Source organism: Callorhinchus milii, unplaced genomic scaffold (genome assembly GCF_018977255.1).
Source record: "Callorhinchus milii isolate IMCB2004 unplaced genomic scaffold, IMCB_Cmil_1.0 Scaffold3, whole genome shotgun sequence".
In the NCBI taxonomy this organism is placed as follows: Eukaryota; Metazoa; Chordata; class Chondrichthyes; order Chimaeriformes; family Callorhinchidae; genus Callorhinchus; species Callorhinchus milii.
The window spans coordinates 5,871,893-5,897,527 of NW_024704744.1; the positions used below are offsets into that span (position 1 = coordinate 5,871,893).

Sequence of the window (25,635 nt, forward strand, 5' to 3'; positions counted from 1 at the left end):
TGGAAGAGGGGGTAGTGTCGTAGGATCAAGCCAATTTTCCTGCTGCCCTAATATGGAGCTAATATATTAAAACAATATAAATAATATGCATTTGATTCAACATTTAAATCAAATTAACTTAAACACGGCCAAATACTAAGCCATGGAAAGCCAAAATGGCATTTCAAATCAGTGAGATGAATTCCTTTTTGGAAGGAGGACCACAATTTTAAAATCTTTAAGAGTTCTTTGAAGAGATAACAGAACTTGTGGGGAACCCGGGGTCGGGGAAGCAAAAGATGACCAAAAGCACGGTCTTGAAACGGACCTTGAATGAGGTGAAGGAGGGAACGAGTTGGTGGGACTGGGATGGAGTTCCCGAGTGCTGTGAATAGGGCGGGGGACAGAAAGCAAGCCAGTGTTTGCTGAGAGGGAGCGACCAGCAGTAGGTTTGAAGATCACAGAGGTAGCATGGGGCAAGACTGTGGAGAAATTTGAAGTGTGAATGAGGATCTTGAACTTGATCTGCTGGGGGATAGGGAGCTAATGGAGATGAGCAAATATGGGGGCAATAGGCTCATGGAGCCTGGAGCGAGAGAAGGCACAAGCTGCAGTGTTGTAGATGGTCTCAGTTTGTGTAGTGAAGACTAGGTAGGTCAGCAAGCAGATTGTTGGCAGAGTCAAGCTGGACACGAGCATGGATTAGGGTTTTGGCGGCTGAAGGTAAGTCATGAGTCTCTCAAGCCTCTATTTGTGGGACATCGCTGTGCGCAATTAGCTGCCACACTTCTCCCACAAAATATAGTCAACTCACGTCACAATATATTCTGTGAAGCACTTTGAGAGGTCTCAATGACGTGATAAGACGCTATTTCAAATGCAAGGATGATTATTGTTATTATTAATAATCATCAGAAAGCTCATCGACCTGATACATTAACCCACTTTCCTCTAACCATAGATGCTGCCTGACCTGCTGAGTGTTCCCAGCAACTTCTGCTTTTATTTCAGATTTTCAGCATCTGCAGTAAATATTTGGTAAATATGTGAGAATACGTGAAAATCTACGGTGGTGAAGGCACTCTGTGGGAACAAATTTGAAAAAAGTTTTAAAAAAACTTTTGTTTTATGATGGACTGTAATGGGCTTTTCGAAAGCCTGTACATTCATTCCTACATTCATTGTTTTTTGCATATCTTTTTATTATTTCTTCGGTCACCCAGGTGTCTGAAGCATGCGGAGACCCATTTTCCATGCTTAAAGTATCCAAACTAGACTGATTTTTCTCATTATTCATTATTGGCATCAATATTTCTGGTTTTAAGCTCAAGACACTATTTAGTGCTCTGAAACGCTATTCCAAGTAAAGGGCACTATAGTGTAAACACAAGTACTTCATGGATGGGATTGAACTTGCTAAGGAAGAAGCTGAAAGAGCTCCAGGGATGTTAGTTGACTCATTGCTCACAATGTCAAAACAGTGTGAGGCAGCAATAAACAAATTAAACAGGATGCGAAATTGCTAAATCTGTTGAGTGTAGATCCCCAAACGTCATACTCAGATTGTACAGTGCTATGTTTAGAGCACACCTTGAATACTACACACAGTTCTGCTCATCGTGACTAAGGGGATACCGAGACCCTAGAGATGGTGCAAAGGATGATCCCCAGGTAGGAACTCAGAAAGGACCTCATAGAGATGGATACAATTTTAAACAGGAATGAAAAAGTAAACCACAATCAATCTTTTAAGGTAATGATAATAACTCTTGCATTGATATAGCAGCTTAGCACGTCCTCGAGACACCTCAAAGCTCTTCACAGAATATACTGTAAAGTGACTGGATTGTATATTTTGTGGGCGAAACACGATAGTCAATTTCGCACAGCAGTGTCCCACAAACAGTCGGATTGACCAAATTATTATTCATTTATTGTTGAAGGGATTATTACCCCCAGTTTATTACTACTTCCTGCTAGGTAAACAGAAGCACGTGGAGTAAGGAAACTCACCCAACATTTTGCCCAGCCCGGTAATTGAACCTAGGTATTCTCGTTTGCAAGGAGAGTACTAACAACTAAACTACAGGACTCCACAGGTACACCAAGACAACAGAACAAGAGGACATAGGTTTAAACTTGTAAAAGGGCAATTTCAGGAATTTTTTCACTTTACCCAGAAGGTAATTAACAACTGGAATGGATTTCCAGGAAGGGTAGAGGCTAGGCCGCTGTTCTCATTTAAAAAGTAGTTTGATGTAGTGAAGGGCGGTAGAGTGGATTAGATACTCTTTATTCAGACTGATCTTCTGGTATACAATAAATGCAGTAGTAGTTGTTTTGCCTTATAAATCTGAAATTCAAACTGGGGGAAACAGACAAGCAGCTTTCTGCAAAACATGGTACGAATCCGATATCTCAAGACAAAATCCACATCCTTATCCAACTGACTTAATCTATGTGCCACAAAAAGACCAGATGATCAATCAAATCTTCCACATTCAGGTGGGAAGGTATTGCATCACATATACTAAGCCACCGTTATACCAATCTTTCACTTACTTGACACATATTTCATTCAGTTGGCAAAAGAAAATTAACTTCCAAGGAAACATCATCTGGTATTGACAACCCCAGATATAATAAATAGAATACAGTCTATTGAACTATGATTCACTTATCTAATCATCCAATTTGTGACAGTAATTCCTTTGCATTTAAGGTGCATTTATGAATCATTTTGAAGCAATGTAATGAGGTTAAAAAGGAAATAGATCCAATTAATTTAAGGCTCTTCTTATAGCTCAGATGATATAGCCACTACATGGTGTAGAATTCAGTCCATACAAATGGTACATAAACGTCTGTGCTAAATAACTAGATCAAAGCCAGAGCAACAAGAGGTATTAAATTCATCTCAGCTTCCAAGGCTTCTAGGAAATCAAGGATTCCATTTACACACATATGGACACACACAGCTGAAAAAATGGCCATTCGAGTGAGATGCCAGAAGATTGGCATTTATACAATACAAAATTACATTTGTAAAGTGCCTTTCACATTGGGAGGATGTCCCAAGACGCTGAACAGTCAGGGATTTGGACCCAAGGTAGGGGTTGGGATTAGGGAGGGTGGAGGGCAGATAGGGTAGCAGAAGGCACAGTCGAAGAGGAGGGTCTGGAGGGGTGCCTTGAAGGACGCAAGGGAGGGAGCGAGGTGAAGGGAATGTGGGATGGAGTTCCAAAGGGTGGGGGCAGAGAGGCTGAAGGCCTGACCACCGATGGTGGGGTGGGCGGGGACATGGAGCAGGCTGGACGGAGCCTGCTGAGTGGAGGTAGCGGACAGGTTGATAAGGGGTTAGCAGGTCAGAAAGGTAAAGGCCATGGAGGGCCTTGAAGGTGAGGACGAGAATTTTGAACTCAATCTGAGGGATGGAGAGCCAGTGGAACCAGGCGAGGGTGGGTTTGATGGGGTCACGGAGCCTGGTGCGGGAGGACACGAGCTACAGAGTTCTGGATCCAACCATATCCTATTTAAAAAAGCACCTTCAAGAGAGGAGAACTATTTTGAACTTCAGGCTGTTTCATACCAATCAGTTTTCTAAAATTCAAGTGTTGTAACCTCCAAACGCTTCAAAACATTTGTCCTTCATGAAAGGCATCCTACACAAGTGCTAGCTGTTGCTGTACTGAAGGCTCACTGGACTGTGGCATTAAACGTTGAGGCATACAAAACAAGATTTCATACTAATCTGACTAAATTATCTGATCTCAGAGAGGATGATTGTTGGTGCAATCAAACTGGTCTGCAGCCTCATCGGGTGGCGAGGAAGGAGGGAAAGAAAAACATCGACAGCAAGCTCCAGTCATACTGCAAAAGGTACATAAAAATTGGCTGACATTATCAGCTAAGCTTGGCTGGTGCTTCCAACAGTCAAATAGGCCAACACTTATGACAACAACAAGTACAACAAAATTACATTTGTATAGCGCTTTTCATATCGGGGGGATGTCCCAAGGGGTGGATAGTCAGCATTTCGGACCTGAGCTGGGGGTCGGGATTGGGGAGGGTGGAGGGGCGGGAAGGAGGATGATCGGAAGCACAGTCGAAGAGGAGGGTCTTGAGATGGGTCTTGAAGGAGGTAGAGGGGGCAAGGCGGAGGGACTGCAGGATGGAGTTCCAGAGGATAAGGGCAGAATGGCAGAAGACCCGCCCGCCAAGGGCGGTCGAGGTGGGAGCATGAAGCAGGCCGGAGCCCGCTGAGAGGAGGGAACAGGCAGGATGACAGGGGGTTTGGAGGTCACAGAGGTAGAGGGAAGTGAGGCCATGGAGGGCTTTGAAGGTGAGGACCACGATCTTGAACTGTATCCTCTGTATGATGGGAAGCCAGTGGACTCAGGAGAGGATGGGGGTGATTGGGTCACGGTGCCTGGTGCGGACACAGGCTGCAGAGTTCTGGATGATCTGCAGCCCATGAAGGGATGAGTTGGGGAGGCTCTTCCCAGCAAGGAGTTTGCAGAGTCGATGTAGAGAATGCATGTATGGAGGTTTCGGCGATCTGCGGTGTGAGACAGTGGCGGAGCAGAATGATGTTGCGGAGTTGAGAGTTAGGCAGAGCGGGTCATGGCACTGATGTGGTGTAAAAAGGGTTGTTGAGGGCTAAACAAGACGCCAAGGTTCCGGACTGTAAGGTGGAGTGTGCATCCATGGATGATGATGTTCTCAGTGCCTGACAGCATCTCAGATAACTGATGAACAGTTACTTGGAGCAATAGCATCCATGGAACCAATTGCCAGAAAGACTCACAGCCTTCATGGTAGTTGAAAATATTGATGGGGTGATGTTCGACATGCACATCAAAGTTGAACAGACAGCAAAATGTGTGAGTAGGATAGTAAGGATTTTTGTTGTGCTGTGATTGTGTAGAATTTGCTATATTAATTGTTGGTACAAATACAACCTATAACATCAAAAGTAAAATGCATCCTTCACAAAAGGTTGGGTATTCCCATTGTACCGATGCTCATTTTCCTAAGAAAATATAGGATAACAAGCGTCTACCAGTAATGTGGACAAATCGGGAGGGGTGGGGGGGGGAAGAGAGAGAACATCAATGTTATATTATCAAACTCAGAGGGATTATTATTATATGTGGATAAGTGTGAGGTGATACACTTAGGTAGGAAAAATGATAGGAGGCAATATAGACTTGGTAGCTCAATCTTAAGGGGGGTGAACGTACAGAGAGATCTGGGTATTCAAGTAAGCGAATCATTAAAGGTAGCGGGGCAGATAGATAAGGCAGTAACAAAGGCATTTGGTTTACTGAGCTTTATTAGAAGGGGCTTAGAGTATAAGAGTAGGGAAAACACTGGTTAGACCTCAGCTGGAGTACTGCATCCAGTTCTGGGCACCTTACTTCAGGAAGGACATTAAGGCACTGGAAAGGGTGCAGAGAAGATTCACGAGAATGATACCAGGAATGGGGAACCTTAGCTATGAGGACAGGCTGGAGAAGTTAGGACTTTTCCCATTAGAGCAGAGAAGGTTACGCGGGGACCTGATAGGGGTCTTCAAGATAATGAAAGGTTTCGACAGGCGAGATAAGGAAAAGCTGTTTCCACTGGTAGGTGTGTCTGTGACCCGTGGTCACAGTCTTAAGATATCTACCAAAAGAAGCAGAGGGGAGGTTAGAAGAAATTTTTTCACTCAGTGAGTTGTTCGAATTTGGAATGATCTGCCTGAAAGGGTAGTGAAGTCCGATTCGATAACAGCTTTTAAGAGAGAACTGGATAGGTATCTGGGGAAGACGGGTTTGCAGGATTATGGGGAGAAAGCTGGTGATTGGGGTTAGTGAAAGTGACTTGCTCTGTCAAAGAGCCGCACAGACTCGATGGGCCGAATGGCCTCCTTCTGTGCCGTAACATTCTATGAATCTATGAATATCTACTCTAAAGGCTGAGTCAGGCCGACCAGTACAATCACTTCCACTGTACCCAAGGGGTCTTAGTCCCCTCAGATTGTTCATGTTAACAATGGTAATATCCCCAAGAACATGGTTTTACAAAAGGGAAGTCATGCTTAACAAATCTTTTAAGAGTTTTTTGAGGATGTAACTAGCAGGTTAGATAGGGGGGAACCAGTAGATGTAGTATATTTAGATTTTCAGAAGGCATTCAACAAGGTGCCACATAAAAGGCTGCAACACAAGATTAGGACCCATGGAATTAAATAATTATATTAGCATGGATCGAAGAGTGGCTAATGGGAAGAAAACAGAGAGTAAGGATAAACAAGTCCTTCTCAGATTGGAAAGTTGTGACTAGTGGATTGCCACAAGGATCAGTGCTTGGGCCTCACCTATGTACAATCCATATCAATGATCTAGACGAGGACATTGAACTTAAAAAAATTATCTAAATTCACAGATGAGGTGGGAGAGTAAGTTCTGAGGATGACACAAAAAGATTGCAAAGGGATATAGATAGGCTAGGTGAGTGGGCAAGAAGGTGGCAGGTGGAATATAATGTGGGGAAGTGTGAAGTTATTCACTGAGGTCGTAAAAACAGAAAAGCAGATTATTTTCTAGAGGGGGAGAGACTAGATAGTGTTACTGTTCAGAGGGATTTGGGTGTCCTTGTACACATCACAAAACGTTAGGATGCAGGTACAGCAAGCAACTAGGAAGGCTAATGGCATGTTGGCATCTATTGCAGAAGGGTTAGAATACAAGAGTAGGGAAGTCTTGCTGCAACTGTATAGGGCCTTGGTGAGACCGCACCTAGAGTATTGTGTGCAGTTTTGGTCTCCTTATTTAAGAAAGGACATACTCGCCTTAGAGGGGGTGCAGCGTAGATTCACTAGGTTAGTTCCTGGGATGAGGGGGTTGACCTATGAGGATAGGTTGAGTAAATTAGGCCTATATTCTCTAGAATATAGAAGAATTAGGGGTGATCTTATATAAACATATAAGATTCTTGTGGGGCTTGACAGAGTGTGAGACTGTTTCCCCTGGTAGGAGAACCTATAACTAGAGTTGAGGAAACACCTCTTCACTCAGAGGGTAGTGAATTTGTGGAATTCTCTACCCCAGAAGGCTATAGATGCTCAATGCTTGAACATGTTCAAGACTGAGATTGATAGATTTCTGAAAAATAGAGGGATTAAGGGATATGGGGATAAGGCGGGCAGGTGGAGTTAGGTTAGAAGATCAGCCATGATCTTACTGAATGGAGGGGCAGGCTTGAGGGGCCGAATGGCCTACTCCTGCTCCTAATTCCCGTGTTCCAATGTAACAGGATTAATTTCCATATGTACTCAACATTACTCAACTCATTCTTCCTTTACTATCCTAAATTCCAGTACTGTTGCTTTTTTATCTTAAATAAACCATCAAGAGAGTCTACCGTCAACTCTTATACAGATCTCAAGAGCTGGAATACACATTAGGAATAAAATCCAGAATTTGGCCAAGTATTGCCATAGCTTTCAATCTTGTCATGAGGCCTTCATGAAATCTTTGCTGAAATCAATAAGCACAACATAGGTGGGCCTCTGTTAACCTTACAACTTTTGGCGATCTAGTCAGCCAGCTTTTGCCTACAAAATACCCAATCACTAAATATTACATTAAATCTTGTGAGGCACTTTGAGGTGTCTTCCTGAAGTGAAAGGCATTGAATAATAATAACCCTTGCATTTGATATAGCACGTGATCACATCGTTGAGACGTCTCAAAGCGCTTCACAGAGTATATTGTAAAGTGGATTGACTGTATTTTGTAGAAGAAACATGGCAGCCAATTGCACACAGCAGGGAAATGCAATGATATTTAATTGCATTATATGGAATCAACACTATATATAGCTCTCTTGCTGATGGCAGCCTTCTCTTCAGCTACAGCATTTACAATATGAATTAAGACAGCACAGGTGCCACCAAAGATGGTTGCAGCTGTTTGCCAAGACACATTTTCACCCCGCCTTCAGAGATAAACAGTGTACCTTAATGTCACTGGCTGTGATGGCCTGGGATGAATGCAATGACGCGCTGCAATGTGATTGTGCTTCTGTTAGCTAGCCAAATCTTGGCAAAAGATTAGGGAAAGCCCACTAGCGATTGTTTAAAAAAAGATAGCTGTAAGCTGGAAATTATAAAATAGCCATAAAATTGTATTATATGCTGCTACTATTCAACTCTCAATATAACTGGAGCATAATCCTCACACATATCAATATCACAATAATTTATCACTGAGAAAGCAGCTATTCGACTCATCATGCCTGCACTCTGAAAGAGCTATCCAATTTGTCTCATTCTCTTCATTTTAGATGTGGCCTTTTCCAGATGGGACAACATGTACATCAGAATTTATAAATGATATATACCATTCAGAAACCATCAGACACCACAGTTGGTCCATATCTAATTAAAGTACAACACCACAGACAGGAAAGAATTACCAGTGACTTTGAATCCCAATATTCCAACACACTGTTCTAGGAAGAGCTTCAGAGGAACAAGAAAGGTTGAATGTCATAGCCAATATCCTGGAATGAGGCTAAAACATCCACTAAAGAGTAGACATTACTATGAGTGATATGACCATAGCTATAAATACAATTATCAACCCCAAAGGTAAAGACTTCCTGTCTGACAACAACCTTGAATATTTCCATCATGGAAAATTCATAAGAGCCAAGATATAGGAAGGTGCTAATGGTAGAAAATAGAAATTTTCAGGATGAAACTGAGGTAAAAGGTAAGGTTGCAGTACCTGGCATCATAGGAGAGGTTTCCATACAACGCTGTCTATACCGTCTGAATGCCTACTTCGAAAAAAATCGTTGCAGATGAATACTACGTTCACGACCAATGAACATAATATTGGTATCATGACTGACTGGCCAGAACGCTTTGTCTTGTAGCTTCAACACTGGTTGAAATCAGTTATCTTTCTGAAACAACAGGAATAGAGCAAGCATTAACTAGTTATTTCAGAAAGATGCGATTTTCTTTCAATAGCTACATATATTTTAAAAACTCCGCAAAGGTTCATAACAATAAATTACATTTGTATAGCGCCTTTCACCTCGGGAGGATATTCCAAGGTGCTAGACAATCTAAGATCCACACCCGAGCTGTTGGTTGGGATCAGGAGTGGCGGGCAGGAAGGGTAGGGATAGGAGGGGAACCAGAGGAGTGGTCGAAAAGGAAGGTCTTGAGAAGAGGCCTTGAAGGAGGCGTGGGATAGGTGAGGCGAATGGACTGTGGATTGAGTTCCATAGGGTGTTGGCAGAATGGCTGAAGGCCAACCACCGATGGTGGGGTGGACCGGGTGGGGGACGTGGAGTGGAGGAAGCGGACAGGTCAGCCAATGAGAACCATAAGATAGTAATAGAGAATTACAGTAGACTCAATACAGTGGTATGTATTTAATAACACATGTAGGAATATGGTACTAGTAGTAATAGTAATAATCGTTAGTTTAATATAGCACTTTCACATCAAGAGGATGCCTCGAGCTGCTTCCCAGGATATATTGTAAGGTGTAGGAACCGTATATGCAAACACAGCAGCCAAATTTGCAGACAGCAATATCCCAATGTCCCAGAGGCGAGAGTACTACCACAAAATTTTCACCCGCAAAATACAGTCGCTATACTTTACAGTATATTCCATGAAGCGCTTTGAGACATCTAGAAGATGTGATAAGGCATTATATCAAATGCAAGGATTATTATTATTATTACCAACTGAGCCAGGCTGTCACCTGAATGTACAGAACTGGAAGAGGCCAGTGTGGTCCATTTCAATATTAAGAAAAAAATAAAAACTGATCTTAACTATTCTTCCGTTCATCTTTCAACAGACTCATCATTTGCAGAGGATTATTTCTGAACCTACCGTCTTATTCTAAAATGTATTCACATGCCACAAATTCATCAACTCTTATTGCATTTCTGATTATTAAACTTTCACACCAACAAGGAAAAGGCAATTCAATTTCTCTGTCTATATTATGTCAATTTTTTAAAAAAGAACCAAAAATCTGGAATCTCAATGTGAATTCACTAATTTAAGAATCTTTTTACATCTGTCTTCAGTCTTAATGTTGACAAAACGGAAGCCATCCTATTTCAAATCCAACTACCCCCTTAATTAATCTGCTCTCCAGCTTTCCCAGCTCCACTATCCTCAAGCTCCATGTTAGGATTGCTGCTTTCCCCTCTCCCTCCTCCATATATATAAATGTCTGGATTCAGCTATAAGGAGCACAATTTCTACCATTACAGATGACACAAAACAGAGGAAGCAGCTAAACAATGCAATAACTGTAAGTAGTTTCAACAACAACAATTTACATTTATATAATGTATTTCACAGCAGGAGGACATTTCAAAGTGCTTAGACTGCTGGCTGGACACCCGAGCTGGGGGTGGGAACATTTAAATAGTGAATTTCACATCGGCAGGTCGTCTAAAGGCACTTCACAAAGCTGACTGGGAACTGCGGGGGGAGTGAGCAGCAAATCAATTGAAAATGCAGTTAAAATGGTAGGTCTCAAAACAAGTTTTAAAGTGAGAGGAGGCAAGGCGGAAGGACTCTGAGATTGAGCTCCAGAGAACGGGGAGGCAGAGGGGCTGAAAACTCACTCTCCAATGGGAAGACAGATAATAATATAATAATAATCATCTTTGTATTTGATATGAGAGGACACACTAAAAGACTTCACCAGATATAATGTAAGGTGGACTGTATTTTGCAGGCAAACAGCAACCAATCTGTGCAGAGCAACGTCTCACAAACACAATAAAGTGAATAACCAATTTTATTTGGGGAATTGCTGGCCAAAATACAGGAAGAAACGCCCCAAAGGTTTCAAATGATCTTTAGCATCAGCCTGAAAAGGCAGAACGGGCAAGATACATAAAGTAGACGGTGTTTGCTGAGCGGAGGGTGTGCCTGGCAGCAGGATTGCAGGAGGTTCATAAAAGATACTTGCTGTGTGTAAATTGGTTGCCAATTTAATCTATAAAATACCCAGTCACTACACTTTACAGTATATCCTGTGAAGCACTTTGACATGTCCTCCTGACATTAAAGAAGTTATATATCACAAAATCATACAGCACAGGAGGAGGCCATTCGGCCCATCGTGTCTGTGCCGGCTCTTTGAAAATCAATCCCACTCCCCCGCTCTCACCCCACAGCCCTGCAAAACTTGTCCTCCCCAAATAATTGTCTACTTCTCTCTTAAAAGTTGTTATTGAATCAGCTTCCACCACCCTTTCAGGCAATGCATTCTAGATCCGAACAACTCGCTGTGTGAAAATATTTCTCCTCTGTTTCTTTTAACAACTATTTTAAATCGGTGTCCTCGGGTTACCAACCCCCCCGCCAGTGGAGTTTTTGTATCAAATACAAAGATTATCATTAGGGTGGGGCGAGGCTGTGGAGGAATTTGGACAAGAGGACAAGTATTTAGAATTTGATCCAGTGGGGAATGGGGTGAAGTCAAGTCAGGAAGGGGTGAAGGGCTCAGTTTGCGGTGCGAGAGAACACAAGGATCAGAATTCTACATGGTTTGCAGCTTATGTCCTAAGCTGGAGTCAAGCAAGCAGGATGTTGGAATTGAGCCTAAACGTGATGAAACATGTGAATGAGGGTCTCAGCAAACAGAAACTTCATCAGGAAAAGAGGTAGTGGCGGAGGCGAATGATATTGGGGAGGTGAGAGACAGTCAAATGAGTGAGAGCCCAGATGTTAGGTTTGACAGTTGGCGGAACAAAATACACAGGGACCACACCAACTCCATAAGGTGGAGTGAACAACCGTGCAGTTGAGCATTCATCTGTGCAGTTGAGTACAATCAGCAACAGAGGTGAGAAGACACTGATGGGAGCAGAGCCTTGGTCTTGTTGCCATTAACTAAACCATATCAACAACTTAAATTTATAAAGTGCCCTTCACGCAGGGTAGCATTTCAGAGCGCTTAACAGTGGTGGAGTCCACTCCAAGCCGAGAAGAGGAAAGAGGTGACAGTAAACATGGTCAAAGAGGAAGCTCTTCGGGCATTGTCTGAAAATAGGAAGGAGAGGGAAGGTGGAGGGATTGAATGAGACAGTTCCAAAGTTTCACAGCGTAGTGGCTAAAGCACAACCGCTGACGGTGCAACGGAGGGGACAAAGAACAAACAGAGTGGAGTGGGGAGTAAGCAAGTCAAGGAGGTGCCGGGGGCATGAAAGAATTTGGAGACATTTGAGGATCACAGAGAGAAAGGGCTTAATTTATGACTTTGATAAGCACTGTCTCTGCACTGTGAGGAAAACGGAAACAAACCGGAGGGGCTCGAGAGGAAGAGGTGTGAGTGAAGTTGATTTGCAACAACCCATTAGTTTAAAATATTAGAGGGATCTAGGATTGTTTTTTTTTGCGAAACAGTAATGAAAGAGTTTTGAGGGGAAGTGGGATGGAGCCTGAGGAGAGGAACTGGTTGACTGAAGGACAGCTCATGCAGGTCAATGTCCAATAAGTCAGAACAGCAATGGTTCTGGAATCGAGGGTAGAGCCAACAACAACAACAAGATTCCATTTATAGAGCGCCTTTCACGTCGGGAGGACGTCCCAAAGCGTTGGACCAGTTGGGTCAGGACCCGAGCATTGGGGAAATGGTCAGGGGGAGGGAGGGAGCGAGGAGGGGGGAAATGGTCAAGGAATTGGGCATCACCCAAGTACAAGCAGGAGTAGAACTCGTTTTTGGGTGGCATCACCAAGGGGAAGAATAGAGATGGTGAAAAAGAGGACTGAGAAAAGGGCCCCGAGGAATGTCACAGGTGACCGCAGGGGAAGAAGAGACAAAGTGAAGAAATTTTATTTTAATTTATTTTCTAGCATTTTGAAATGTGCTTCCCCTCACTTCAGAATTCCCCCACCAAACCAATTAGGCTTGATTAGTTTGTTTCCATCAATAAATCTTTATTTAAAGCTGCCTTGGATATTTCGCAACCCCAGTAATGCTTTATATATTGAGGCAGAGCTGAATTCTGAATACTGCAAGGGATGTATGCAATGGTCATAGAATTTCCTAAACACTGTATTCATAGGCTTGACTGGCAATTCTCTCTGGAATGTGTACAGGGGCCAGGAGTTCAAATCCACATCTGCTAATTGGCTATTTTAAAATATGTAATTTAGTATGTCAATCATATTTTTACATTTTTTCTTTCGTGAAGGGTGCTGTACAAATTCAATTCGTTGTTATATTTAACTTGTGCAACAGAGGTGGGATCAACTTGCCTCACAAATAGTCCTTAGCTTTCTTATTGGTGGCAACAATCTGTAAAGTCAAATCCAGCACTGACCAACTTGTATCAGCAGCTGGACAGCCCAGCTGTGCTTCGTCTGGCCCTATTCTGTTCAATTTAAAGAATTATAATTGGGCAAGTTCCCTTACTCCACACAGAGCCTAATAATAATCCCTCAAAAAAAAACAATAATTAAATTGGTCATTTTCAATCTACGACTGTTTGTGGGACATTGCTGTGCGCAATTGGCTGCCGCGTTTGCCCACAAATATAGTCAATTCACTTTACAGTGTGTTCTGTGAAGCGCTTTGGGACGTCCTCCCGACGTGAAAAGCGCTATATCAAATGCAAGGATTATTATTATTATTATACACAGAAGAAAATTGTGTGGTCCACCTGAAATCCATGTGCCATAAAACAACAGGAAGTGAGAGATTTGCAACCCTGCAATCAGAACTCAGGTCGCAAAGAACAAACAAGGAGTCAGCAACGTGTGAATGCAAACCATTACTTAAAATCGAATCTCGATTTTGTTTTAAAAAAACATAAAAATTTAAGGAACAGCGCTGGGACGCACATTTTGGCTTTTCGTTAAACAATAACGTAGTCCTCTCCGTACATTTGAGAGCATTATTTTATGATGAACTGGGGCCGTGCGGGTTGCCATTGCCTCGCTCGCCCCGCGTTTGAACGCTCACTCAAATAAATCGATGCAATACCGAAAAGTTTCATTATCCTCCTCTACGGTGTTTATTCGGGACGCAAAATCTATACCCATTATTATTATCATCATCATCATCATCATCATCATCACCGCAGGCAAAAAAAATGTTTAAAAAATGCTGTTGCAGTCCCCGCTCTCCACTGGTGAAGAAACCCCCCACACACACACACACACAGAGTGGTGGTCACTATCCCGGGAGGCGGCGGGTGGTTGGGCTGTAGGTGAGTGAGTGAGTGAGTGAGTGGAGACCCGCACTCTCGGCGCTTCTTCGCAACGAGTCCCCGCATCACATGATGTCTGCGGGTGTCCACGTGCAAAAGAGCGCGCGCGCGCGAAGGCCGAGCACGTGCACCGCAGGAGCCTGGGTGTGTGCGCTCGCGCGCGCGGGCACGCGGACCAGCGCACACACACACACGCGCGCGCGCGCGCAGTCGGCGTGCCGAGCTCTGCAACGGCGACCGAAAACACACAGGGCGGACGGGCGTGCAAAGCGCGCGCGCGTCGGCGTCGGCGAGTGTGCAAGCGGGGGGGGGGGGGGGGGCGCGCGAGAGAGAGAGAGAGAGATGGGGGGGTTGGGGGGGGGGGTCGCGCGCGCGTGCAAATTCACGAGCGCGAGAGGCGCGCGTGTGCAAACAGAAAATGAGGTGGAAACGTGTTCGCCCCCAAACACACACAGACACACACAGCACAGGCCGTCCCGGGGGGGAGGGGGAGGGGGAGGGAGTGTGTGGGAGAGAAAGAGGTTTGAGGGTATTTTTTTTTGCAGACAGCGGCCGCGGCCCTTTTCTTTTTGCAGCTTCTCCCCCCCCCCCCCCTTCTCCCGCCCCTCCTCAAGGGGGATCTGAGCTCAGGGCAGACAGACAGACCGGGGGGGGGGGGAGGGGGAGAGAGAGAGGAGTGCAGGCCGCTAGGCCGCGGCCCAGGCCTCTCTCACACACACACACACTGCAGGCCCGACCTACACCAGAGCCGCTTCCTTCACAACCCCCCACACGCCCTCTTTCTCTCTCTCTCTCTTTCTCTCGATGATTTCACCCCTTTCTTCTCTCTCTCTCTCTCTCTCTCTCACATTCCCTTCTTCCCGGGAGAGAGGCTCAACTGTAACCCGAGGCTCCTGCCTCTCCCTCTCTATATATATATATAAAACGCACGTGCGTGTATTATATATATATATAGGCTGTTTATATGTGCCGGAGGCCCCTCTCTGTGCTCACTCACCCTGTGCTGTGCTGCGGGCGGTCAGCGGCCATTGGCTTTTCTCTGTCTCTGTTTCTCCGTCGCTGTGGTGGCCGGGGCGAGTGCGCGCGCAGCCGCGAGCCGCGGCCGTTAGCCCGCCCGTCACGTGAGCCGGAGCGCTCGCTGGCCACCAGCCCACCTGCCAATCACACACAGACTCCACCCACCCACCCCTCAGCTGCACCCATCTGCAAATCACACACAGACTCCACCCACCCCCTCAGCCGCGCCCACCTGCCAATCACACACAGACTCCACCCACCCACCCCCTCAGCCGCGCCCACCTGCCAATCACACACAGACTCCACCCACCCACCCCCTCAGCCGCGCCCACCTGCCAATCACACACAGACTCCACCCACCCACCCCCTCAGCCGCGCCCACCTGCCAATCACACACAGACTCCACCCACCCACCCCCTCAGCCGCGCCCACCTGCCAATCACACACAGACTCCACCCACCCACCCCCTCAGCCGCGCCCACCTGCCAATCACACACAGACTCCACCCACCCCCCCTCAGCTGCACCCACCTGCCAATCACACACAGACTCCACCCACCCACCCCTCAGCTGCGCCCACCTGCCAATCACACACAGACTCCACCCACCCCCATCAGCTCCACCCACCTGCCAATCACACACAGACTCCACCCCCCCCCTCAGCCGCGCCCATCTGCCAATCACACACAGACTCCACCCACCCCCCCTCAGCTGCACCCACCTGCCAATCACACACAGACTCCACCCACCCCCATCAGCTCCACCCACCTGCCAATCACACACAGACTCCCCCCCCCTCAGCTGCACCCATCTGCCAATCACACACAGACTCCACCCCCCCTCAGCCACGCCCATCTGCCAATCACACACAGACCCCACGCCTCATCCGAGCACACCTGTCAATCACACACAGACTCCACCCCCCCTGAGACTGGTTACTGCAGACAACAACAACAACAACAACACTACACTTGTGAAGTGCCTTTCACGTCGGGAGGACATCCCACGGCGCTGGACAGACAGTGCTTCTGACCCGGACTGGGGGTGGGGGAGAGCGGGGGGTTGGGGGAGGGCGATCGAAGGCACAGTCGCAGAGCAGGGTCTTGAGATGGGTCTTGAAGAAGGCGAGGGAGGGGGTAGCAGAGGGGGGGGTGAGGGAGGCCATGGAGGGCTTTGAAGGTGAGGAACAGAATCTTGAACTGTGTCCTCTGTGTGGTGGGAAGCCAGTGGTCGGTTTCATACGGGTTACAGTGATGATGACAGAGGAGGGGGAGACAGGTTCGAAGGTGTGGAGGGGCAGACGGGGAGGGTGTAGTAGATGGAAGGGCAGAGGCAGCTGAGCAGATCCCCTCGATTTTGCATTCGAGGAAGTCCAGCATCGCCTCGCAGTTGGCATTTGAGGTGCGGATGGACAAGGCGTGAGAGGGTGGGTGGAGGAACCAGTTTGTGATGGAGAAGAGGAGCCTGGGGTTGTCCTTAGCCTCCAAGATTGTCTTGGAGTAGAACGACGATTTAGCAGAAACGAGGGTGGAGCAGTAGGATTATTTGACATGGTCCAGCCAAATCTGCCGATGGACAGTTAGGTTTGATTTAAGCCAGGTGCGCTCAGCAGAACGCACCTGGGCTGTAAGGGAGCGGAGGTGGCTGGTGTACCATGCTGACTTACGTGAATCAGAGACGGTTTGGGAAAAGAGGGGAGTAAGGGAATCGAGAGTGGAGGAGAGGGAGCTGTGGTGAAGGATAACCAAGGAGGATAGGTCATTGCGGGAAGACGCCAGAGGGGAAAGAGTTCAGATGACTCCAAGGCAGCAGAGAGGAAGGGGAGGGAGATTTTTTCCAGGGACAGTAGGAGATGGAGGTGGATTGGGGCAGAAGGAAACGAGGGTGGAAATGTCAGAGATGAAGGTGGGGGAGCGTTTGGGGGGACGATAGATGAGGAGAATTTTGAGGGAAAGTTTGGAGTGGTGATAAATGGTAAAGTGCTCAAAGGAGGGGAAGGTTCCAGAGGAGAAAGGGGATAGGCCGAGCGGGGATCAGGAGATGAGAGCCACACCGTCACCACGGCGGTTAGGTCATGGGGTGTGATGGAAGGCGTAGCGGGGTGGTGTGGCCTCAGTCAGGGTAGGTGTCACCTAGAGTGATCCAGGTTTCAGTGAGGGCGAGAATGTTGATGTGTATGAGGGTCTCGGCGGCCTGCGGTATGAGACAGTGGCGGAGCCAGGCAATGTTGCAGAAGTGGGGGAAGGCAGAGCGGCACATTGCACAGATGTGGGGTAGAAAGGATAGTTGAGGGTCAAACAAGACATCAAGCATACAACATACCCTAAGCTTGTTTTATTTGTAAGGTGGAGCATCAATTGTACAGAAAGGTATATTTATCAATCCGGAGAACAGAAGAGGTAGTTTCAGGAGTTTCTCCTTCTTTAACACACTCCAGGGCATTGCTAATGACAATACTTGGCTCATTGGTAGGGCTTGGAAGGGCAGACCAGTCACTGGGGGCAGGTAGTCATCCTTCTCAGCTCCTGTTAATCCGGCAAGCTAAAGCCCTAACGGTAGGATGGTCCTTGATGGATAAGCAGCAGGAAAGCTTGCCAGACAATGCTTTCAATGGCAAGCTATGTGGTCTTAGACTCTGGGGTTCCCAAGCTGGGCTCTTGCCATCCTGTGCCGAATACTTTCCGGAATTAGGTAAACAGGATGTGTCCCTCCAGGGAGAGAGTGCACATTCCATTCCAACGATCTGTCTCTGGGATTTCCCTGTGTACATGGGATGCAGGGAATTCTCAGCTTGGTTTGGATTCTCTGAAGCACGGTGATGGGTTTCCCTTGTGTCAGGCACCCGGCTGACCAAAATAAAAATGGTACCTTCTTGTCTGCTCCTGTCTTTTCCAGGTCTGTTCTGAAAACCAGCAGCTGCACTTGTTAGATTTATGTCTAACTTGTTTACTTAGCCTTTCCTTCAACTCTAACTATAAGACCATCTGGATTCTCTCACAGATGCCGTCTTATTTTTACAACATCACCTAACAAAGACCAACTCGCCTGAACATTCCTTCTCTAGATGACTGCACTAGGGAAAAAAGAACAAAGATAAGGAAACTTAGCTTTCTCTCAATCATGACTTCAAAGCCACCAAGTTATCCAGAGAGACACCTCTTCATTGTTTTACTTCTCACGTAATAATAATAATAATCCTTGCATTTGGTATAGCATCTTATCATATTGTTAAGATGTCTCAAAGCGCTTCATAGAATGTACTGCAAAGTTAATTGACTGAGTATTTTATGGGCGAAAAGCAACAGCTAATTGTGCACAGCATTGTTCCATAAAGAGTTGTGGAGCGAGTGACCAAATTTTTTTTAAAAAAGATTATTACTCCTGGAAAGCAATCCATTACCATTGGAAACTACAACCGGGTTCTTACTTACTGTTAGGTTAACAGAGACGTGCGGAGTAAGGAAACTTGCATAAGATTTTGTCCTGCCCAGGAATCAAACCGGAGTCCTCTCGCTTGCGAGAAGAGTGCCTAAACCGATATGCTACAGGACATAAGACAAAGACCATCTGGTTACACATCCTTTTTCCTCATTAGCGTACTAAACCAAGCAAGGAAAGGATAACATGCATCAATCAGGTCTAACCCAAAGTATTAGTCAGGTCGAACAAAACTATCAACACAATCTCCCTTAAAGGCACAGCATTAACATTAACTTAACTTTTCCATCAGGGGCAAATTGCACAGTAGTACAAAAGCACAGCCATAATACATCAGAAACAACTTATGTCAATCACCAATTTATGCTAAGACAACTCATCCATAATGCTTCACCCCTTTGGTAGCCCCTCACATTGACAGTCCAAAGTCAGTTACAGTACATAATAATACAGTAATCCTGTCATTTGATGTAGCACTTCATCATGTCAAGATTTGCCATAAATTGTAGTGACTATATATCTAGAGACAAATGCGGCAGCCAGGTTGCACACAGCAATGATCCACAAACATCCATGAAATGAATGATCAATTCAACATGGGAGATTCTTGGCCAGAACACTGGGAGAAACTCTCGTTTTTTGATTGAGTGCTATAGGATCTTTGACGTGCACCTGAACAGGCAGACCGAACCTCTGTTTAGCCTTTAATCCAAAGCCTTTCTTCCAATAATGGAGCACTTCCCAAACACTGCATTAGTGTCAGCCTAGACTGTAAGTTCAAAGTCTTGACTTGGGACTAAAATACAAGAGTGGAGCCAACTGAGCCAGGTTGACACTGTACAATGCAACAACAACAATAAAATTGCACTTATGTGGAGCTTTTCATGTCAGGAGGATGTCCCAAGGGGCTGGACAATGAGGGCTTTGCACCAGCGCTGCGGGTTGGGATCAGAGAGGGCTGGAGAGCAAAGAGAGTGGAGGAGGGAAGATGCCTGAAGGCACGGTCGAAAAGGAAGATCTTGAGTTGGGCCATGAAGGAAAAAATGCAAACCATGTTTTTATACGTATATTAGCAAGAGTGGACAATCTGGAACGGTTACACCCTGAGACTAAGCCTTACTGTGCAATGTGGGTGTGTACTTGTCTGAACATTTGAGAGCATAGTCTAGCACATTTAAGGCATGCAATGCCGCCCTGTTGCAAGGCAGAGGTCAGACAGTAATGCTTATTGCTTATTGCACAGTCCTGTTGCCAAACAACAATAACAAATTGCACTTATATTGTGCCTTTCATATAGGAAAGTGTCTCAACACTACATAAATCAAGGACTTTAAGACATTTCATAAGCACCATGTCCAATGCAAACATTATTTTTTTTATTCCTGAATAATGGTAGGGAGCTTAGGCAATCCAGTGTGGTTACTGCCAACAATCCTTTCCTACTACAAAATGGAGGTGGGTACATATACAAGTTGACTGTCCAATTTGCCTACAAATGCAGAGTCACTGCTGCTTATGAAGCGCTTTGAGGCACTTCAATGTTAAAAGCAAATACAAGAGTTGCTATACAAATGTAATGTTTTTGTTGCTGCTGTTGTTGTTGTTGTTATATTATTATCAAATTCCACAAGCGAGGTTGGACCTCATAGCTTGCAACCTAATGCTTATGTAATAATAATAATAATCCTTGCATTTGATATAGCGCCTTATCACTTCAGTAATACGTCTCAAAGCGTTTCACAGAATATACTGTAAAGTGATTCTGTGTTTTGTGGGTGAAACGCAGCAGCCAATTGTGCACAGCGACGTCCCACAAACAGTCACGGAATGAGTGGCACCAAATTTTGATTATTTTTCTGGAGAAATTATTGCCCCCAGAAAGCAAGCCTTCAATCGACTAACAAATAAGTTCCTATTTACTTCTGGGTAAACAGAAGCCTGTGGAGTAAGGAAACTTGCTAAGATAAAACGTGTAGTAACTGTTTGCAACCTACCCTCAGACCAAAACATACCCATGTACAGTATAATCAACTCTAACAGCAAACTGAAAAATGTGTATGGCTGCTACCATTTGCGTCTTATCCTTACAGCGCAACATAACGTATTGTATCCACATACAATTAATGCAAAGTAGATATATACACACCGTATGTTGTATATATAATATGATACTATTCTCCCTCCACAGAGAGAACGCACTCTCTATTCTAGCAATCGGGACATTTCTATGTGAAGGTGGCATACAGACGTGGAACCTTTTCAGTCCACACCTTCCTGTCTACTCCCTCTGTTCATGGCCTGCTCCACATCCCCTGCCCAGCCCGTCCCCTGATTGTCCGGTGCCTTGGGACATCCTCCCGACATGAAAGGCGCTGCACAAATGTAATTTGTTGTCGTTGGTGATTTTGATGCATGGGGTTGGATTTCCGTTGGTGTCAGATACCCAGCTGACTGAACAAAAAAGACACAATTCAAAACCAGAAGGGAGTTTTTCCTGATATCCTGACCCATACACCTCCAGGTACAATTGACCATTGACTTCACAGTTGATTGTGGGAATTGCTGTACGCAAAGTAACTTGCCTATTACAAATACCCACTTCACAGAATTTCCCTGCGAAATGCTTTCAGATGTTTCAATGTAATAGACATTACTGTATAACAAATGCAATTCTTATTATGTGTGTGTTTCCTCTGAGTGCAGTTATTGTTTGCAACCTGTCCTAGTGCAAAACGTATGCACAGAGCATTTTGTAAAGGCTTTTAAAGAACTATGACTGGGAGCCTGAGCTGGGGAGGAAATGAGTAGAACAGAAGAGAGGGGATCTTAAGGTGGGATCTGAACCTGAAAGAAAATGATCAAATGGACCCAAAGATCAAACCGAACCTCTTGTGATTTAAACATTTTAGCAAAATTATTTATTTTTGAATTAATGGTATGCCCAATGGTCCTGCCTATACTCATCGACAAATGTTAATTGAAATATGTATGCATATGTACAACAGCAACAGCTTGGATTTATAAAGCGCCCTTCACATTGGGTAATGCTTCTCAGTTTGCTTAACAGCAGTGGAGCACAAAGACCATATCTATGTAATGTTTAAGCAATGAGAATAAAGTATATTGAAACATTGAGAGGCATTTTTGAAAAGTTGGATTAGCATTATTGTGAATTATTGCACTATATAAGTGTAAATTGTATTGTAATTCATAAAATGATTTAGATGGTAGCACTCTTGCCTCTGAGTCAGAAAATTGTGGGTTCAAGCACCATCTTGCCTGATAATAATCCTGAAAAAAAACAATAATAAAATTGGTCACGTCAATCCACGACTGTTTGTGGGACACTGCTGTGCGCAATTGGCTGCCGCGTTTCGCCCACAAATATACAATTCACTTTGCAGTCTATTCTGTGAAGGGCTTTGAGACGTCCGACGTGAAAAAGCACTATATCAAATGCAAGGTTTATTATTATTATCTTGGGACTTTGAATTCAAAATAGTCTTTAGGCTGACACTTCAATTGGGGGAGCACTGCATTATCAGAGGTGCCGCCCTTTAGATGAGATGTTCAACTGAGGTCCCGTCTGCCTATTCAGGTGGATGTTAAAGATCCCATGGCACTATTCAAATAGAGAAGGGAGTTTCTCCCTGTGTCCAGCACAACAACCCTCCAGATACAATTGATCATTTGCTTTATGGCTGTTTGTGGGACACTGCTGTGTGCAAACTGGCTGCTGCTTTGCCTACAAGTACACAGTCACTACACTTTATAGTCAATCCTGTGAAGTGCTTTGGGATGTCCTCCTCATGTGACAGGTGCTGGATCACATGTCAAGTTTATTGTTCATCAAAATAATTTCTCACAGTACAATAGGGACAGTTTGCAACTTTGATTTGATTTTTATTGACATTTCTCTGCTGGATATTTCTCTATATTCTTGAGAAATATAAGACAGCCAATAGCAGAACTAATAGAGAGTTTAAGAGGAAATTCTTCACACAGAGACTGATGAGAATGTGGAATTCACTGCCAGAAATTGTGGTTCAAGCAAAAAACAAGGGAATTAAGAGAAAACTTGATGCCAACCTGAGGGAGAAGGGACTAGAAGAGTTTAGGAGATTGGATTAGGAGGGGTGGTGATTGTGTGGTGAATTGTGTCATGGACGAGTTGGGCCAAATGGCCTGGTTCCACATCATATCACTCTGTATAACGTTCTCTTTCTCTCTCTCTTTCTGTATAAATGGTCTTTCACCCTCCAACACGTGTGGGAAATGGAGGTGGGGATTCAGGAAGATATTATCAATAGTCCATGATTTATTATATTAAACCCTTTATATTAAACCGATATAACATTCTGACAGTGGAGGTCGACGGGATATAAGTTTATGTATATATCAGTAAGATCTGAAACGGTCGTCACACAATGGGTTTGCTCTGAACTGCAGAGACTGGACATGTGCCTTCAACCGTGCCTTCAGCTCCCCTCTCGACTCTCTACCCCCTCCTCGCTCCCTCCCTTCCCTCCCCTCACCGTGACCATTTCCCCCCTGCTCGCTCGCTCCCTCACTTCCTTCCCCTCACCGTGACCATTTCCCCCCTGCTCGGGTCCCGACCCAACTGTCCAGCGCCTTGGGACGTCCTCCCGACGTGAAAGGCGCTCTATAAATGCAATCTTGTTGTTGTTGTTGTGGCACTGTGTGAAGAGTCTGCGTGCTGACACTCAACCCGTGAGAGGTTACAGCAGGATTGATACAAGTCCCACTAATCCAGTTCAGCCCCACCCTAGTGTTCTTCCAAACGCCATAATGTTAGACCTCCTGCAGGTCCTTGTCCCCTCCGCTCCTTCATCGGAAGCCGTGCTTTCAGCCACTACGCCCTGAAACTTTGTAACTCTCTACTTCAATCTCTTCGCCTCGTCTCTCCTTGCACATCTTCAGATCACATCTGAAGAACTTCTTCTTTTACTACGTTTAGTCTCTTTCTCCAGTTTGGCATCAAGCTCCAACGTTAAGCGCTCCAAGACGATGCCCACATTAAGGCTGCTATTTAAATGCAAGTTATTGTTTAGCAGTTGCTACGACAGTATGCATGCCTGTAAACAAGAACCTAATGATCCTTATGGGGATTACACACCCACTTGTGTTCATATAGTCTGATATTTAGGACTCATGATATTGAGATCTGAAGTGACTTGGACTTTGGAAATTGTCAGCCTGATGGAAATGTGAGCATGATAATAATTATTGCTAAAGTTTCCATAAAGTGTAGTCTGTATAAACCAACTATATTTATATAGTTTGGGAAACATGTTGCAAATGTTACTCCCCTGTACAAAAAGGGGCAGAAGGATAAACCCGGGAACTACAGTCCAGTCAGCCTAATGTCAGTAGTGGGGAAACTTCATTTTCACTTAGAAAAATATGGATTAATAAAGGACAGCCAACAGGGATTTGTTAAAGACAAATCACATCTAACAAATCTGATAGAGTTTTTTGACGAAGTAACGGAGAGGGTGAATGACGGTAATACAGTTGATGTAGTTTAAATGGATTTATCAAAAGGCGTTTGATAAATTGCCACATAAGAGACTTGTAAGGAAAATAGAAGCCAACAGTATTCAAGGGACAGTGTCAGCATGGATACAGACTGGCTGGGAGACGGAAAGCAGAGAGTGGTGGTGAACAGTTGTTTTTCTGACTGGAGGGAAGTGTACAGTGGTGTCCCCCAGGGATCAGTATTGGGACCACTGATGTTTTTGATCTATATAAAAGATTTGGGTATTAGGGGTACAATTTCCAAGTTTGCAGGTGATGCTAAGGTAGGAAAAGTAGTAAACAGTGAGGAGGATATTAGCAGACTGCAAGAGGACAGAGACAGACTGGTAACATGGGCCGACACGTGGCAGATACAGTTTAATGTGGAGAAATGCAAAGTAATGCATTTTGGGAGGAGGAATGAGGAGAGGCAATATAAGCTGATGGTACAATCTTAAAGGGGGTGAAGGAACAGAGAGACCTGGGGGTCATTTAAGTAAATCTTTGAAAGTGGCAGGACAGGTAGATAAAGCTGGGATACGGGATACTAGGCTTTATAAATAAGGGCATAGAATACAAAAGTCAGGAAGTTATGATGAACCTTTATAAAACACTGGTTAGGCCTCAGCGAGAGACTGAGTTCAGTTCTGGGCACCACACTCCAGGAAGGATGTCAAGGCATTGGAGAGGATGCAAATGAGATTTACCAGGATGGTACCAGGAATGAGGGACTTCAGTTATCAGGAGAGGTAGAGAAGCTCGGATTATTCTCCTTGGAGCAGAGAAGGTTAAGAGGAAACTTAATAGAAGTTTTCAAAATTATGAGGTGACTCGATAGGGTGACCAAAGAGAATCTATTTCCACTGGCGGGTGGGTCAGTAACCCGAGGACAATGTTTTAAAATAGTTGTTAAAAGAAACAGGTTAGTTGAGGAGAAAATTTTTAAACAGCGAGTTCTTCGGATCACCCTTTCTGCATTGCCTGAAAGGGTGGTGGAAGCTGATTCGATAACAACTCAAGAGAGAAGTAGATAGTTATTTGGGGAGGACAAGTTTGCAGGGCTATGGGGAGAGTGCGGGGGAGTGGGATTGAATTGGATAGCTCTTTTCAAAGAGCCAGCACAGACACGATAATAATAATAATAATCCTTGCATTTGATATAGCGCTTTTCACGTCGGGAGGACGTCCCAAAGCGCTTCACAGAACACACTGTAAAGTGAATTGACTGTATATTTGTGGGCGAACGCGGCAGCCAATTGCGCACAGCAATGTCCCACAAACAGTCGTAGATTCAAAATGACCAATTTATTATTGTTTTTGGTTTTGGAGGGATTATTATTAGGCTCTGTGTGGAGTAAGGACACTTGCCCAAGGTTTCGCCCTCTGCCTGGAATTGAACTCAGGTCCTCGC

At 44.9% G+C, this 25,635-nt stretch overlaps 1 protein-coding gene across 2 annotated transcripts in view; it reads right to left on the bottom strand.

The window, feature by feature from the left end:
- The window catches only part of phf3 (PHD finger protein 3), a 52,856-nt gene extending 37,560 nt beyond the window's left edge, over positions 1–15,296 (bottom strand). The window contains exons 1-2 of one of the 2 annotated variants that reach the window (XM_007894077.2): positions 15,230–15,296; positions 8,757–8,937 (exon numbers count right to left, since the gene is read on the bottom strand). In XM_007894077.2, the coding sequence (XP_007892268.1) occupies positions 8,757–8,781 (25 nt within the window). In that variant the 5' untranslated portion in view covers positions 8,782–8,937; positions 15,230–15,296. The remainder of the gene's footprint in view (positions 1–8,756; positions 8,938–15,229) is intronic. The other variant, XM_007894078.2, reaches the window with a different exon arrangement.
- Positions 15,297–25,635: the final 10,339 nt, after the last annotated feature.